Source organism: Lytechinus variegatus, chromosome 5 (assembly GCF_018143015.1).
Source record: "Lytechinus variegatus isolate NC3 chromosome 5, Lvar_3.0, whole genome shotgun sequence".
NCBI lineage: Eukaryota > Metazoa > Echinodermata > Echinoidea > Temnopleuroida > Toxopneustidae > Lytechinus > Lytechinus variegatus.
In genome coordinates, this window is record NC_054744.1 from 33,476,460 (window position 1) to 33,492,551 (window position 16,092).

At 35.8% G+C, this 16,092-nt stretch overlaps 1 protein-coding gene across 1 annotated transcript in view; it reads left to right on the plus strand.

Moving 5' to 3' along the window:
- The first annotated feature begins 1,660 nt into the window (after positions 1 to 1,660).
- The window catches only part of LOC121415965 (arrestin domain-containing protein 4-like), a 29,712-nt gene continuing 15,280 nt past the window's right edge, over positions 1,661 to 16,092 (plus strand). The window contains exon 1 of the mRNA XM_041609376.1: positions 1,661 to 1,948. Coding sequence (XP_041465310.1) covers positions 1,822 to 1,948 — 127 coding nt within the window. The 5' untranslated portion in view covers positions 1,661 to 1,821. The remainder of the gene's footprint in view (positions 1,949 to 16,092) is intronic.

Here is a 16,092-nt window from a genome sequence, read left to right on the forward strand (position 1 = left end):
ATCGTTTTCAGCCAAATTTCTAGAAAGTTGAGAAAAAGTGAAGCGAAAGAGCAAAACTGTTGATATTCCTAATAAGAAAATTTTGATTTTGTGATAGTTATTGACACCTTTTTCAGAAAACAATATCATGTTTCATACTCCTTCCTTTCCTTTTCTTTCCTTTTCTTCATTTTCCTTTGTCGGGAAAATGTTTGGCGTCCATGCCCCAGCGTCCCTCATTTGTTACAGTATGCCAATGAATGTGATAATGATTTTTGTAAGTTACGTTAAATATTATTCCATGTGTACCTAAAATGTATGCATTAAAAATGCACATCAAAATGCTGATTCCAATAGTACAAACTCTTTGCCTATGATGACTGTTTCTGAAACAGTTGTAAAAAAATCACGTTCATGGACCGTTTCAGAAGCGAATTTTGAATTCTCTTTTCATGTCAAATCATGGGCACAGACTAACGAAGAATTTGACTTTACCTTCCATTTTTGAGAGCTACGATCCTCTTAAAATCTACCATTTTATTTCTACGGCATTTTACGAAACCATTTGAGATTATTTTGTTCCTTATATACCGAAGCATATATATCTATAGTAAATAGTGGTAGTAAAATACGAGCTGTGATTGGCTGGATTGGTACCACGTGACCTCCCTTCAAAAAGTTATATTGTACATATGTACAATATAACTTTCGATTTTTGGATGGCAAAACCCGTGTTAAATGAATGGGGAGAATATCGATTAATTTGTTTTCAATCGATATATTTGTATATCGATTTCCCAAAGTAGCATTTTTATAATTTCCGATAGCAGATAGAAATACAAATTTACGTGGTTTAACCCCTTGCAGCAGACGACAAATTGAACATCGTGTTCAATTGGAATTTCACAAATATAAGGTAAGAACGTATGCCATCTAGATCTAGACTATGGTAAAATCCATGATGGGGGGCTTAGATTGAGGGATCTATTAACTATAATAAATAGTGAACTTCTATCATACAATATTACTGGACTATATGAACTCCAAATATAAAATTATCCCTCGTGCAAGCCTATTTCACCTCGGCCTTCGGCCTCGGTGAAATAAACCTGCACTCGGGATAATTTTATATTTGTCGTACATATAATCCAGTATATTGTACAATAGATTGTACACTATTTATATAATATATATATATATATATATATAGAACGTCTGCTACCGGCGGTTTCACTCCCGAATTTGAGGCGATCTCCAGGCATTGAGCACTTTGCACAATCATTGGCATCTACACACACACACACACGCGGACACACACACACACATATATATTTATATACATATACGTATATATATATATATATATATATATATATATATATACATACTTTCGACTTTCCATATTTATTTTTTTTCGTATAGAAATGAGTTTCTAATGCTTACATTTATTGAATATATATATATATATGTGTGTGTGTGTGTGTGTGTAAAAAGTGCAATTAATATTTTTAGGGTGCCCCTATTTATCTTCTGTGGTCGCGGAACGATTTATGGTTCCGTGGCCCTCGATTGTGCTGTCTTTGAGAAAGCATGAACTATAAAACGTCTTTGGTTTAGACTAACACCAGCGGAGCTTGCACGATTTTTACAAACACAGCACACACGCGCGCACACCCTCATCAGCGACTTCGCTTCACCCCGCTACCAATATCCCCTGAGGGAACACAAACGGATTCTCTCTATTCCTCCCCCTCTCTCTCCCTCTCTCTCTCATTCTCCCATTTCGACTCTTCCAACCATGACACCGACTTCTCACGACCACCACCATCACTCACTTCCACAATGAGCAGCAAATTGGAAGTGTTCGACATCGTCTTCGAGAACAATGACGTCGATATATTCAAACCCGGCGATGTCATTCAAGGATTCGTACTCGTCGTTCTTTCGGCGGAGAAAAAGCACATCAGAGGTAAGTTCATTTCCCCCATCTCGTTTTTTTCTTTTGTCGCGCTTTGAAATAACCATCATTGGGGTATTGGATGATTAACCCATTCTCTTGGTGTGGTTACATGGATGCACTCTCTCCAACGGTAATATCTAGAGTAAATATAAACTCTCCGGCCGAACACACACCCGTCGATATAATTGGATGGTTCTTCCTAGACGTGATGGAATTATCAACTCCACCATCATCCATCTCCATCCGTGGAATGCATCACTTTTTGGATGTTTGTCGGAAGGCCTAGAAAACCCATCTCGGATTTAAAGGGAAAGGTTGGCAATAAATCAATAACTATACTCATTGTAAGATTAGAGTTTACTATGAAATCATTTTCGTGGGTCGGCACTGAAACTAAGTTTGAATGGTTAGTCTTTTTTTCCTCAAACAAATTAATAATGACTATGTTTATTTCAGTAAATGAAAGTCCTGTACATATATTCATTTCCATATAGATTCAATTGATATACTAATTAAGTCAGGTATGCATATTTACGTATAATCTGCTTTTGTTTACTTGCGATTTCACCAAAAACATCTGAAAGAATGTAAAAAGAAGAAACACATCCAAAATTATGGCAAATAACGACAAAGTAACGTGCATTCGTAATTTTAAATAGAACAATATCATTCTAATGTCCTATATATTAAACTGACAAGTATCATATGCATTTCTTTAAAAAAAATCCCTGCTTACGCCATAGACGGTTATGCCATAGGTAAAAGGTAAAACACCTGCCGAAAGGTTCATTTTCTGGCACGTAATTTAGGATTTCCGCAAACAATTCTTGTTGGTAGTGCATTAATATCGTTATTATTATGACCGAACTTTACATCATTAATTAGTTCATTTTATGTCATCATTATTACAATTATCGTTTTTGGAAATCATTATCATTATTTTCGTTATTTTTGTCTTTATTAGCTATTATTATCATAATCATCACTATGACTATTCTTGTTGCTATTATTGTTTTATCATAATGACATCCCCATCATCATCAATCGTAAATATATGCCCATTACTAATAAAAGAATCATCGATATTGCTATTGAAAACATTTATAACATGACCGCTATTGTTATTTTTGTAATCATCTTTATGACATCGTACCGATATACACCGCACTGCAATCAGTTGGTGAAAAAGACGTTAACCTGTCAACCATAGATCTTGAACACTGCATCTAGATCAAATTGAATCCCTTTGTCGTCATTTCCATACGCGCGGGAAGCTTTGAGGCTATTTTTATTCTGAAGTCGACCTGGTTAGTGTGATGTCCAATTTTAATTGATTTGACCAGCGTTATGAAAGCAATTAAAATTTCACGCATCAGTGGAGTTCTCTTTCGATGCTGCTGATACACCGCACTTGTGAAGTGATTGGTTGCCTTATTTGCAGAAGACACGTTTTTTAATTGGAATTATACAGATAATGCGAACTCAAGGTCAGTCAAAAATTCCTGTGGTAAGAGCAATCATTCGTTTTGATGTCCTGGTCTATTCTGTGAACTATATTTTTCTTTTATCCATTTATAAAATCTTGACCGACCAGTCTTCGTAGCCATATGCTTTGCGATATAAATGCGCGGGCAATACGCAATTCATATAGTTCATTTATCAATTTCTACATTAAAATCCCAGGTCTTCTTGTTCAAAAATAATTATTGTCTCTATCACTGTATAAGCAGTATGTTAGAATGGGATTTTTTTATATATATATATACACATATACATGTATATACAGTGCGAGTCAGAAAAAAATATTACAGTTTTAAAATTAAGTATTTTCAAGAAACTGTGGGATTTAGAGAGAATTTTTAGCATGTATGGATAGAGTAGATATTCCTTTGTTACTTGGTAAATTTGTTTCAGCGTTGTTGTTATGGTTGAGTGCACAACAGCCATTGTTTGAAAAAGTGTCAAAACCCATTTGCGCCAACCTGTACCCGCTGAAACAGAGACAAAAGCATTCACACAAACAATATGATCGTCAGCAAAACGTAGTGTCGAGTGAGTTTGAACGCGAGCCTGTCTGTGAAACCTCTTCATTTTATGAAATTATTGAAATCCAAGCCTTATTTCAAATAACCAGAACTTCTTATTTCATGACCATTTTCTTTAATTGAGGTATCAAATCAAAAAGCAGATATTGAACTTTTCTAATATGTGGTTTTCGTTTTGAAACTCAGATGCAGCCCGCCAAATGACTTTTTGTATCACCCCTTCAAATTATTTTTGCTCACTCATGCGTGAATGAGAAATAATCTAAGTAATTCTAGATGAATCTTTTGGTAGGTCATTTGCCTATTGTATCTGTGATTAAGTTATGATAAATCATCAATAAATTCTGTTTCTTGTTTTGTGGGACGCACTGTATAGGGATATGACATAACGCAAGAAAGGATCAGCAACCTTGGGGAGGAGTCAGGTCAAATTAATTAATGTGTTTTAACCCGTTTGAAAGCTGGCAGTCGACCTTCAACTTACATATGTCACGCATCATTTTCCCTTTATCCATTCGTGATATAGTGCCATTCGTCTATCATTTTTCTTTCTGGGCAATCAGTCATAACAGTTACCACCCAGTCAAGTTCATTGTTTGTAGGAAAATTTAATCAACTTATAATGATCTCCTCTTGAAAATATGTTTCAAGTATATATTCTCGGCATGGGACGACAAGAGGAGGCGCGATGGCTCAGTTTTAGTTAAACGTTATTTGAACAATCGACATCCTGGTTTGGAGCCCAGTCGGTGCGTTACGAGTGCCATTGAGAGGGACTTTCCCTATGTCCCTTGGAGATGACATAAGTTGTCAGTTCCCTGGTTGTTTACTAACTCTGTCTCTATGCTTTCTCACATCAGTTATGTAAAATAATTATTTGTGAAATTTACGTAGTCATTTACCGTCCGAATAATATTTATTTTTATCATTTTGTTCAAGGGAGCGTTGGAAGAAACTTAAAATCAATAACAAGTATTTTTTATGTCAGGTCCTGAAATCAATCACAAGTCTTGCAATTAATCATTAATTGCCGGTACCTCTCTGCAACATTGAAAACATTCTATAGTTTAGTGGAAATTGGCACGTGTAATTAATTACAAATAGGCTTCTAGTAATAATAATCTTAGGTTATTGGAATTAATGGTTGTTATCGACACAAAGGCGGTGTATTAACGACACACGCGTCACCCATTTAGTGTAGTCATTTTTGCTATTTAAGCTTCGCAAGAAGTGAATTATTGTCTATCGTCTCGCACAAGCGATCGATAGATTCGCATTGAATAATGATCGATGTACATTGTTAGAAGATACAGTAGTTGGCCTTAATGTCATTTTAATTATTTAGCAAGATATTAATGTCATGAAATATTGACCTCGGCCGAGTTTAATAAAACTGTCAATTGCAAGGCGGTGTCGGTTTGCACGTCAATGAGTAAATTACTCCACACACTCAACGTTCTGAAAACATTGTTATATGGTTTTCACATATATGGTACTTGTGATATATTTTTACTTATTGTCGATTTCACAAGACACAATCTTTCTATTTTTAGAAAGTTGTGATTATTACATGCTGCATGAGGACTGAAACCATGTTTGAAATTCTACAGAAATAATTACATGCATATGTCTCTTGTGATATGTATTTCAAAGGATGATAGGGAGTATACATGACACATTCTCCGTAGCCATTTGCATACTGTTATGAATAATATTGTGTGTATCACTGTTTTTTAGTAATAATAATAATGATGATGTTAATAGTGATAATGAAGATGATGACAGGGGCCGCGGAACGGTTTTCAAAGTGGGGGGGGGGGGCTGACCATGCAAAAAATCACAATCATAATTCATTTTTACGTTTTTGTACACCCCCCCCCCCTCCTCTCCCCGCTTCCGCGGCCCCTGGACAGCTATCATAATTCTTCTGCTTCAGCTGACCTACAAGAGGGTTATGTATGACATGATATTACAATCGTTTTCCATATACCGATATGTTGAGCGCTTGACAAAAAGGCCGAAGTTCCAGTGTTTTAAAAGTCGTTTGAATGACTCGGCATGAGGTTCGAACCCACGACGTCTTGTTTGAGGGGCAGGCGTCTGACCACTGAGCCACTGTGTTTTCAATCCGATTTCGATGAAATTGTCAGTGCAATAGGACCCCTAATAATGGTTACTTTGACCAATCTGTTTTAAGAGTGTACCATGATATTACTATCAGAGTCTGAAAGCGAAGACTAATTAAAAAAAATGATTAACTGCGGTGTATACTTTTTTTTTTAATTTTGATAGATTTCCATACGCGATATGTAGTTCACATCTTCACACGTCGTTTCTCATTAGGGTTCTTACATCCGCTGTAGATGTGAACTTAGTCCTAATTTCATATCAAGTCAAAGTTCTACCTCAATGTTCGATCTGACACCAATTTCTTTTTTCTAATTACGAAGACTTTCTAAATTTATCGCATTTTTATTCACATTTTTATATCATTTTAAGAGTTTACATTTACGAATGTCGGGCTAAGGCAACTTGGGCGGCGTTGCATGGGGATTTTCTTTTTCAGTAATGCAAGAATACTTGACCGTGACGTCATGTATTTAGCGTGATAAAAAAAACAGTGGCATGTCCTAATAGCAGCACGTCCTCTCTTTCTTCAATTATTTCCCTTTCTCCCTCGTTTTAAAAACCATTTTCCTTTTTATATGCACTTGGAACGGAGGAGGTGGTTGACCTTAAGTTTTCCCTCCCCTATAAAACTATTATTTAGCTATACTTAATAATTTGCATGATTTACACAAATGTAAATATCTATCCTTAGAGTCATTCCAAGCAAACTATAACCGATGCAGCATTGCCAATCTTCTGAAATTTATAATTGTCGTGATGGTTTAGGGTTTCTTTCTCGTTCTTGTTGATTCAATTATTTAATCTTTGATAGCCATTAGATATCATTACTATCATTCACTATCATTGTCCTCTCACCCAAGTCTAAAACACCCTAGAGATCATGCGAAGGAACTGACCCTCCCAAACATAAATAAAAAAAGTATTAATAATAATTATGATAATTAAATGAATGAATGAATAAATAAAAGAATAAATAAGAATCTAAATAATAATTTATTGATATAACCCCTCAAATCCCCTCTGAACAGTGGCTGATCAACGCGAATTAAGAGGAGTAAGAAGAAGAAGAAAGATGAAGAGGATTAAGAAAAAAAAAAGAATTGCAATCAGTACACGAAAGAAGCAAGGCCACTTTAAATAATGAGAAATAACAAGATGCACTTTCGTGACACCTTATTTGCGATGCCATCTTATAAGCCCGCCCCTTCCCTTGAAAGCCCAACAGTCTACTGCAGCCCATCCACGCATCCATTGGAAACAGCCGGAACAATTTTTTGAAGCCGTAACAAAATGTATCTCCGTAAAGGAGAGAGCAAAATCAATTGCTCAATACAATTCATCTCCGCAACGAGAAAAAATTGATATCTATAAAGGTATATTGGATTGCATCTTCCGCACGTGACCTTTTAGTCTTTATCCACCGTAATAGGAATGGATATGTTAGGATTTACTGATGTAGACACAACCACTATGCCGTATACATTTACTCTCTGGGAATGTAGATACGTTTCCTTTTTTATTTTACGTGCTTACAATGTAAAATATCTTTATTTTTCTTTGTGTTGATAAAAGAGACTACTATATTCACTTTATTCAGTTGTTTTGTACATCATATGGATTGCTGCTCACTAACTGTTCTTTCTATCTCGCACTTCGTCTACTTCTGGTTCCAAATTTTCAATGGAGTGTACTTGGGTAGTCGACCTCTGTTCCTTTACTTTTCAAAAGTTTCTTTATTTGTATATTTTTATGTTTTCCACAATTTTGCCGGATTCAACGCGTGTGTCATGAATAGGGCAAGGATATGTTATTTCATTGGGACGTTTATTTCCACCTTCTGAAGGAATATTTTTTTCTTTAAAGCACACACACATTGCACATGAAGAAAAGTAAAATATTTACGTACAGGGGGGGTAAGTAAAAAAAGAAAAGTAGAAGTTAGGAGATGACTTTTTGAAAAGTGACATCACGAAGAATACTCATCAATATTAATATTCATCAAGACAGGCTAACTCTCGAGATTTGTAAGACACTTAATAAACGAGAATTTGCGATTGTTTATCCAATGTACTCCGTCTGTGATTAAGATGTGATAGCAATACTCTCACGTAATCCTGTCCATCATCACCACGACCACCACCATTACTACTACTACTGCTGCTACTGCTACTACTACTACTACTGCTACTGCTACTACTACTACTACTACTACTACTACTACTACTACTACTACTACTACTACTACTACTACTACTACTACTGCTACTGCTACTACTACTGCTACTGCTACTGCTACTACTACTACTATTGTGGAGCGTTGTGGCCCAGTGGATAAGTCTTCTGACTTTGAAACAGAGGGTCGTGGGTTCGAATCCCAGCCATGGCGTAATTTCCTTCAGCAAGAAACTCATCCACATTGTGCTGCACTCGACCCAGGTGAGGTGAATGGGTACCCGGCAGGATTAATTCCTTGAATGCATGAGCGCTGAAAGGCAGCTCGAGCTAAAGCTGGGGTAATAATAATAATAACAACGCGCCTCGGAATAGAATATTTCTAGATAGATGGCGCTATATAAATGCCTATTATTATTTTATTATTATTATTATTACTATTGCTGCTGCTGCGGCTCCTGCTACTACTACTACTACTACTACTACTACTACTACTACTACTACTACTACTACTACTACTACTACTACTACTACTACTACTACTACTACTACTACTACTTACTACTACTACTACTACTACTACTACTACTCCTCCTCCTACTACTACTACTACTACTACTACTACGACTACTACTACGACTACTACTATTACTACTACTACTGCTGCTGCTGCTGCTGCTACTACTACTACTACAGCTGCTGCTGCTACTACTACTACTACTACTACTACTACTACTACTACTACTACTACTACTACTACTACTCCTACTACTATTTCTATTACTACTACTACTACTGCTACTCTGCTGCTCCTGCTGCTACTGCTGCTACCCTATATACCACTACTACTACTACTTCTACTACTTCTATTTCTACTACTACTATTACTACTACTACTACTAATACTGCTGCTGCTGCTGCTGCTGCTACTTCGTGTATACCAATGTTAATTCATATAACATAGAATCATATTGCCTTGTTTGGCATTCCTATTCAAATCAACCCAATGAAACGTCTTTGATTGGAATAAGAAAAGCAAATACCCAATTAGCATGGATTCCCAATCAGATATTTACTTAGGTTTATCTTTTAAGTATAAAATGGATTACCCAGTAGATAGACCGACTAGAAGGGGTATATTAAATTCAATGATCGTAGCACTGCATCAATATACGTGTCGCCATGTAATTCAATAAAGGAGTCACTTTTTTCGGACTTGCATGAAGTAGGGTGAGAGTAAATAGCCTTTGCCATTGCTGGGGGACTTCCTTAAGAAAGTAGCTATCGAGGATTAAAGGGGGGGGGGCGATGTTCTGAGATCTGATGACGGAAACAGATGCAAGCTAATTACCTAATGAATGAATTATTAAAATGTATAGGCCGGTATACGGAAATTAGTGGGCGTCTTTTGTGTATAATAATTTGCCATGTGTGATATATTTTCCCCGGCCTCCATATCATATCCTCGATTTTAAGAGAGTTAAAGTTTAAGATACAGATTCATTATACATATATATCTGAATGGAAATTAATCATGTTAAATCATAATATGTATTAGAAGTTCGTACGCAGATGGATAAATAAATACATGGATAGATAGATAGATGGATGGATAGATTTTTTGTACTTGTATGTTTTGTATTCGCACGCACCCTTTCATAAAAAAATATAAATAAAAATGGGTTAGACATACAATAGAACAAGTTGACAGTTAATGGATATGTATTTGAACATTAAGGAATTCTTTGCTTACACACACACACACACACACACACACACACATATATATATCATATATTTATATATATATATATATATATATATATATACATTTAATATATTTCCCTAAATCATGCCAAATATAATTCATTTACTTCCCATTTATTCCACGGGCCCGTCATCACCAATAAGCCATAGAAAAATTATTTTTTAGGGGCGAGGATCATGGTTCTGCCCTTCCAATAAATAAACTATAAGGTCTACTCTTATGACGATGATACTTTAAACACTGTCAAATATTTAAACAGTACATCTGTCGTGTGGAAGGTATTAAGAGGTGTTTGCAATGGCTTACGGGTGCGCGGGTCTTATTTTGTCAGCTTTCTCTCGCTTATCCCTCATGTCCTAAAATGAGATGACTCCGCATCACGACAAATGAAAAGGGATTTTTCTTTATACACTAGATCGAGGGTATATAGCAGATAAAAAATTATACCATTTTCATGTATTATCATTATCAGTTGATGCAATGATTTATTTTATATCCTACTGAAATAACAATTTCCTGAAATCTTTCGCAATGCTTTTAAAGTCGGGGTTCTGATTTTGGAGCCATAGGCAGGGTTGGTATCATTTATCAAGACGGAATGAAGAGCGATAAAATGGAATAAAGAACAATGAAGCACGTGAAAATAGAGGTCTGGCTGGCCCAACTCTATAAAAAGAGACCCTTCACTCTAATGACACAAGAATTGGCGTCAATTTGGGTATTCTCGCCCTACCCCCAACCCACCCCCCCCCCTTCCCACCTTCGCCATCCAAGTATCCTGGTGCCAGCCCTGATATAGGGAATGGGTAGAAAAGGTAAAATGAGGACAAACAAATAAAATCACTTTTTTTTCTAGAACGGAGATACCACACAACACTGAGTGTGTATGACAGAAAGAGAGACGAAAGGACAGATAGGCATATCAGAAATTGAAGAAAAAAAATCTTTCCTTAAATTCTACATTAAAAGGAGAAAAATAAAGGTCAGTTCAGTTCGTATGCACGAAACGCTAAGAACTCTTTACCAGCGGGCATGACATAAGTGGTCCGGTCCAAGTATTCCAGTGAACGATTTTTTTTCCTTTCAAGCGGTTGTCATTTTAGATCTCCACCATCAGCCCCTACTGAGAAGCTACTTAGTCCAGGATGTGGCGTTTTGGTTTACAAACTCCCGGCAGGACCGTAGAGCATCATCGGCACCAGAAGGCCGTTGGTTTAATACTAAGGCCAGCGTTAAAGTCTTTCTGTCTCTAACCGTTGATTTACTCGAGTACTTCTCCTAAAGTGACCTAAGATTTTCTGAGGCAATGTTTTCCGTCGGTTCTCCTTTATCAACTCAGGTTGTTAATTTTCGAGTTTTTACGTTTTGGAGTTTTAAGTGGATACTTGTCAGGAATTTGGACCAAAGGCACAGGTTTTGATCATGTTGATTGTTCTCTGTTTTAAAGAACGCCGCCACACCACTGTTTCATTACCAGTCCTGTCTGTGTGGTCTCCTGAAACTTTACTGTGTTACAGTGTTAGTGTTAAATCAAACACCATTCTTTGTGCGGTGTACATAAGATGTTCTGAATGATGATTTGTCTGATGATAAAGACAATATTGATGATATTTACCACCGAGTAAATATATTTTTAAATCAAATTTATACCCAGTTTGGAGGTATATATACATCACGAAAAAATGGCGTACATGTACTTGCGGGAGAATATAAAGTGCACGTAACACGAAGTAAAATTTTACGCAATGCAAATCCTTGAAATATGTTGTAAAGTGTTTGTATTCTTACCCAGCAACCATGCTGGTGTGCAAAGAAAAAAAATCACACTTTTATCAATGAATAAGACGATTTGCTTTACTATATCGGCAGAGTGTTTAGCATCAGCCGGGGTTAAATCCACTATATATAGTATTTCGAATTAATGACGATTTCGCGTGATTTTGCTACACTGTTAATCAATGAGTTTTAACCTGGGGGCCGTTTCACAAAGCTGTTCGTAAGTTAAGAGCGACTTTAAGAGCGACTGGTTATCCTTTCTTCAGTGCTTAACCATCGCCAGTGAATATATCATTTACCACAAGAAAGGATCACGAATCGTTCTTAAAGTCGCTCTTAACTTACGAACAGCTTTATGAAACCCCATCTGGGGGTTGTCATTTTTTCAAGCAATCTGCTTATGATGACAATCCTTCTCCTGCAAATTGTAAATGTTAACTAATTTGGTATGAGATCAGTTTTTGTTTGTAATGATAATTTTAGTACATTTAGTTATGATTCATGCGAAAAAAAAGTTCTCAATATACTATGTTTGTTATGTTATGGAGAATGTATCATATACGAATGATGTAATTGCAGAAGTAAACAATAAAATAAAATCAAAAATCAAATACTGATATGAAAAGTGCACAACAAAAATTGAAATTCAGTTACAGAGTGAACTGCAATGGTGAGTGAACTGTAGTACGCTAATATGAGATTACTTTGTTGTCGCTATTTTCTATTTCTACGTGCACTGACCTGCAGAATTGCTGGATGGATGGATTATTAAGGGTTAAATAGAACGTAAGAAAAGGGAACAGCTCCTGGGGCCAAGCACGGTATAAGCTCATCTTCGCGATAGCTCATATACTCAAACGTCATTGAGAAGGAAGAGAAAGAGAATAAGGGGAGGGGTAGAGGGTGTGAAGGAGAAAGAAAAAAATACACAGATGAAATAATGTGCAACAACAAGAAGTAAAGCAGTTATAATATTAATAATTATCAAAAATAACTGTCTTTTGAATTTGCTTCTTTTTGCAACGACCAGTCGTTTTTGTTTATTGATCTGATAAACCGCTGAAAATCTAGGGTGTATGTGCTTGATCTTTTTCAATTTTCTTTTCTGCAATCACCAATGTACAATCGTTTTATGTAAATTTGATTGTGATATGTTATATATTGTGTATCTGTAGTTATTTTATTAGTCCTATACTTTGTCCTAAAAACGAGTAACCTAGACTTATTTTCATTGTTTATAACTACCCTTTGTTTTGTTTTGAATAAAGGTGATATTAAAAAAAATGTCATTCCAACGTTTGAATACCTATGATATATTTTTTTTTTCAGTTTTATAGATAAAAAATTAGGGAGTGCATTTGTCTTATAACGCGTTTCATGAAAGGAATTGGATGTTTTATCCGCTAAAGCACATTTCTCCATCAGTTACCTTTGTAAAAAGTAAGACACACTTTATATGGCTTGCATCTATAATCAAAATCATAATCAAGGGAAGTTGGCAGATCTGACACCTTTTAAGACCGTAATGATGATGAAACGCTCTGTCACCCTTTTTTCACAAACATCATGTCATAAATGTTTCCTAATTTTCCATTTCAAAACCTTTATTTAGGAAAATTTGGAAAGGAACAAATATACCGATATTTTCGTCAGTTTTGAAGTGACAATTTATTGTATATAATGTACTGTAGGTACTTTTACTAGCATTAGTTTTATGGCATATAAGCGATTGCCTCGCCACGCTTCACAAGCGAATAAATATAATTTTTATACTCACAGCTTTTCCAATATTGTTGGTGTTGTTGGGTTTTTTTTTTTTGCTTTTTAATACAATTTTCGGGTTAGCAAATTATGATCCACACATCGTACAATCTCCTCGTCTTGAAGGAAATAATCATTTAAAAAAAAATGATGTAAACAATGCATCTTATTATGGGAGACATGGCGCGTTGTGCATGAGAGGAAGGTGAGAAGTTCATCTAGTTCCAGTGTGGAGAAATAATTACAAGACTCGACATTCTCATTTACGGGAATACATCATCATTAATCATCTCACATATTTTCATGCACATATACAGACTCTGGGATAAAAAAGAAAAATGGGGACGTTTGCTTCTCCAGGTAGACACGACACGGTAGACGATGCTGCTTCATCGATGCTGATGTTTTTTCCATTGACTATCATGTAATGACCATTCTACACTGCAAAAACGCCGGTGTCAAATTAACGCCAGCCTGGTATCTCTATCGGTCCACATCAAAGAAGTGCATTGAAACAAAACTGGTTAAGAATCAAACCGATATTGGCTTACACTACTTGATGTTGCTTAAATGCCAAATTGGTATTAGCCTTACGCCGAACCGGGGCCTGTTGCATGAAACCTTTTACCTGAGAAAACTCTGGTAAAAACTGAGAACTAAGGTTAGTCTGATTTCTGCCATTTTATTTATTTATCTATCTTTTAAACAATATTTCAATAGGGTGCCCTTTCAGTAAAAGCTGGTATCAAAAGGGGCCCTAAAAGCATAAAAACAAAACATGTATATAAAAGTGATAAAACATACAAAGTAAAACAAGGTACAAATATTATAAAAATCATACATGTTACAACACAGAGGGCAAGCAAAATTTAAGTCATTAAAATATTTGTAGCACAGGAACCAAAACCATTGACTTTAACACAGGGCAAAAACTCCGGTAAAAACAACCTGAATTTTCTCAGGTAAAACGTTTTATGCAATGGGCCCCCGGTGTTGTTTCAACACCTCTCTGGTGTGGACCGATATAGATACCAGGCTGATGTTAAATGAACACCGGTGTTTTTGCAGTGTATATGATATTCGATACTCGACAGTCACATAGGCAGAACCGATTCGAACCAGTAGCCGACAAATGAAATGTATTCATAAAAATAACGCTACGGCTTTTGATCGGTCTGGAGTCGGTTTCGCCTGCAGTTTCACTATGTAGCATTGAGAATGCTCGTGTTCATTAATCAACTATTAGTGACCATTCTAAAGTACAGTTACACTAACGAAACCGGCTTCAAACCGACCGATTAAACGAATTTAGCTTCGGTCGGTCTTGAGTAGGTTTCACCAGTGTGACCACTGCATAATGTCAAAGTAACAACAACAAAACCGATCTATGATAGTCTAATGCATAAATGAAAAAATGAACACAGCAAAGACTGTGGTGTTAACCAGTGTACATAGAGGACCACACCAGTTATTTTACAACGGTGTTAAATTGGTGGTGTTAGTTTTACACCTATAGGTGTTATTACAACACCTAAACATGTATGGTTGTTACATTTACACTCTTTGGTGTTATGTTCAATCTCTAGGGTGTTATTTTAACACCTCAGGGTGTGGTCCTCTATTAACACCAATTGGTGTCAGTTTTAACACCACAGTTTTTACATCGAATGAATGAAGAGATAAATAAATACATGTAAATGCACTCTTGAAATGTTGGGCAAAATATTGTCCACAAAACAATTGGTTAAAGAATTGTCCAACTCTTGGTAGTTTTCGACCAATACTGTGTAGTTTTCACCCAAAGCACACATTATTGGTTTAAAACTAAACCAGAATTGGATATAGTTTTAACCCATTGTTGCTTGGACATAATTATGTTGCCCAACTATCTTAGGAGTGTGAATGAGTAAATAGAGAAATAAAAAGATATATGAATAAAAAACTACATTAATACATAAATAAATGAATATATGAATAAATGAATTTAAAAATTAAATGAATAAATAAATATAAATAAGTAAAATAAATAAATAACACAATGCTTCAAAGTCACAGCACTAATACCAACTCCCAACCAACTGATGATGCAATTCAAAATTATAACCAATGGTCTGCGGGAGCTTTCTATAACGGACTGGAGTCGGGTGTCGTTCTTGTTGCTGTTGTTTTTTTTATTTGATTTTGTTTTATGTGCGACTGTCACTTTACAAGGGATATGAGTGGAGATTATTATTTTCCCCGTATTAGAACGTTTTCCTTTCTTCTGCTTTTCTCAGAAGGCTATAGTACGGTGGCAAAGGGAGAATGGGGAAAGCATTGATTTTGTTTTCGACTTGACAATAAACCAGAAGAGGTGAAAATAATCGTTTGGATAAAATATAAATCTTAAATCCAAACCAATTTTGATAGTTTTAAAATACTGCAAATGCATGTTTCGAGAATAGGAGAGTGATGATATATTTATGTACGGTTTGTGATACCATTTTTTTTAATCAAGATTA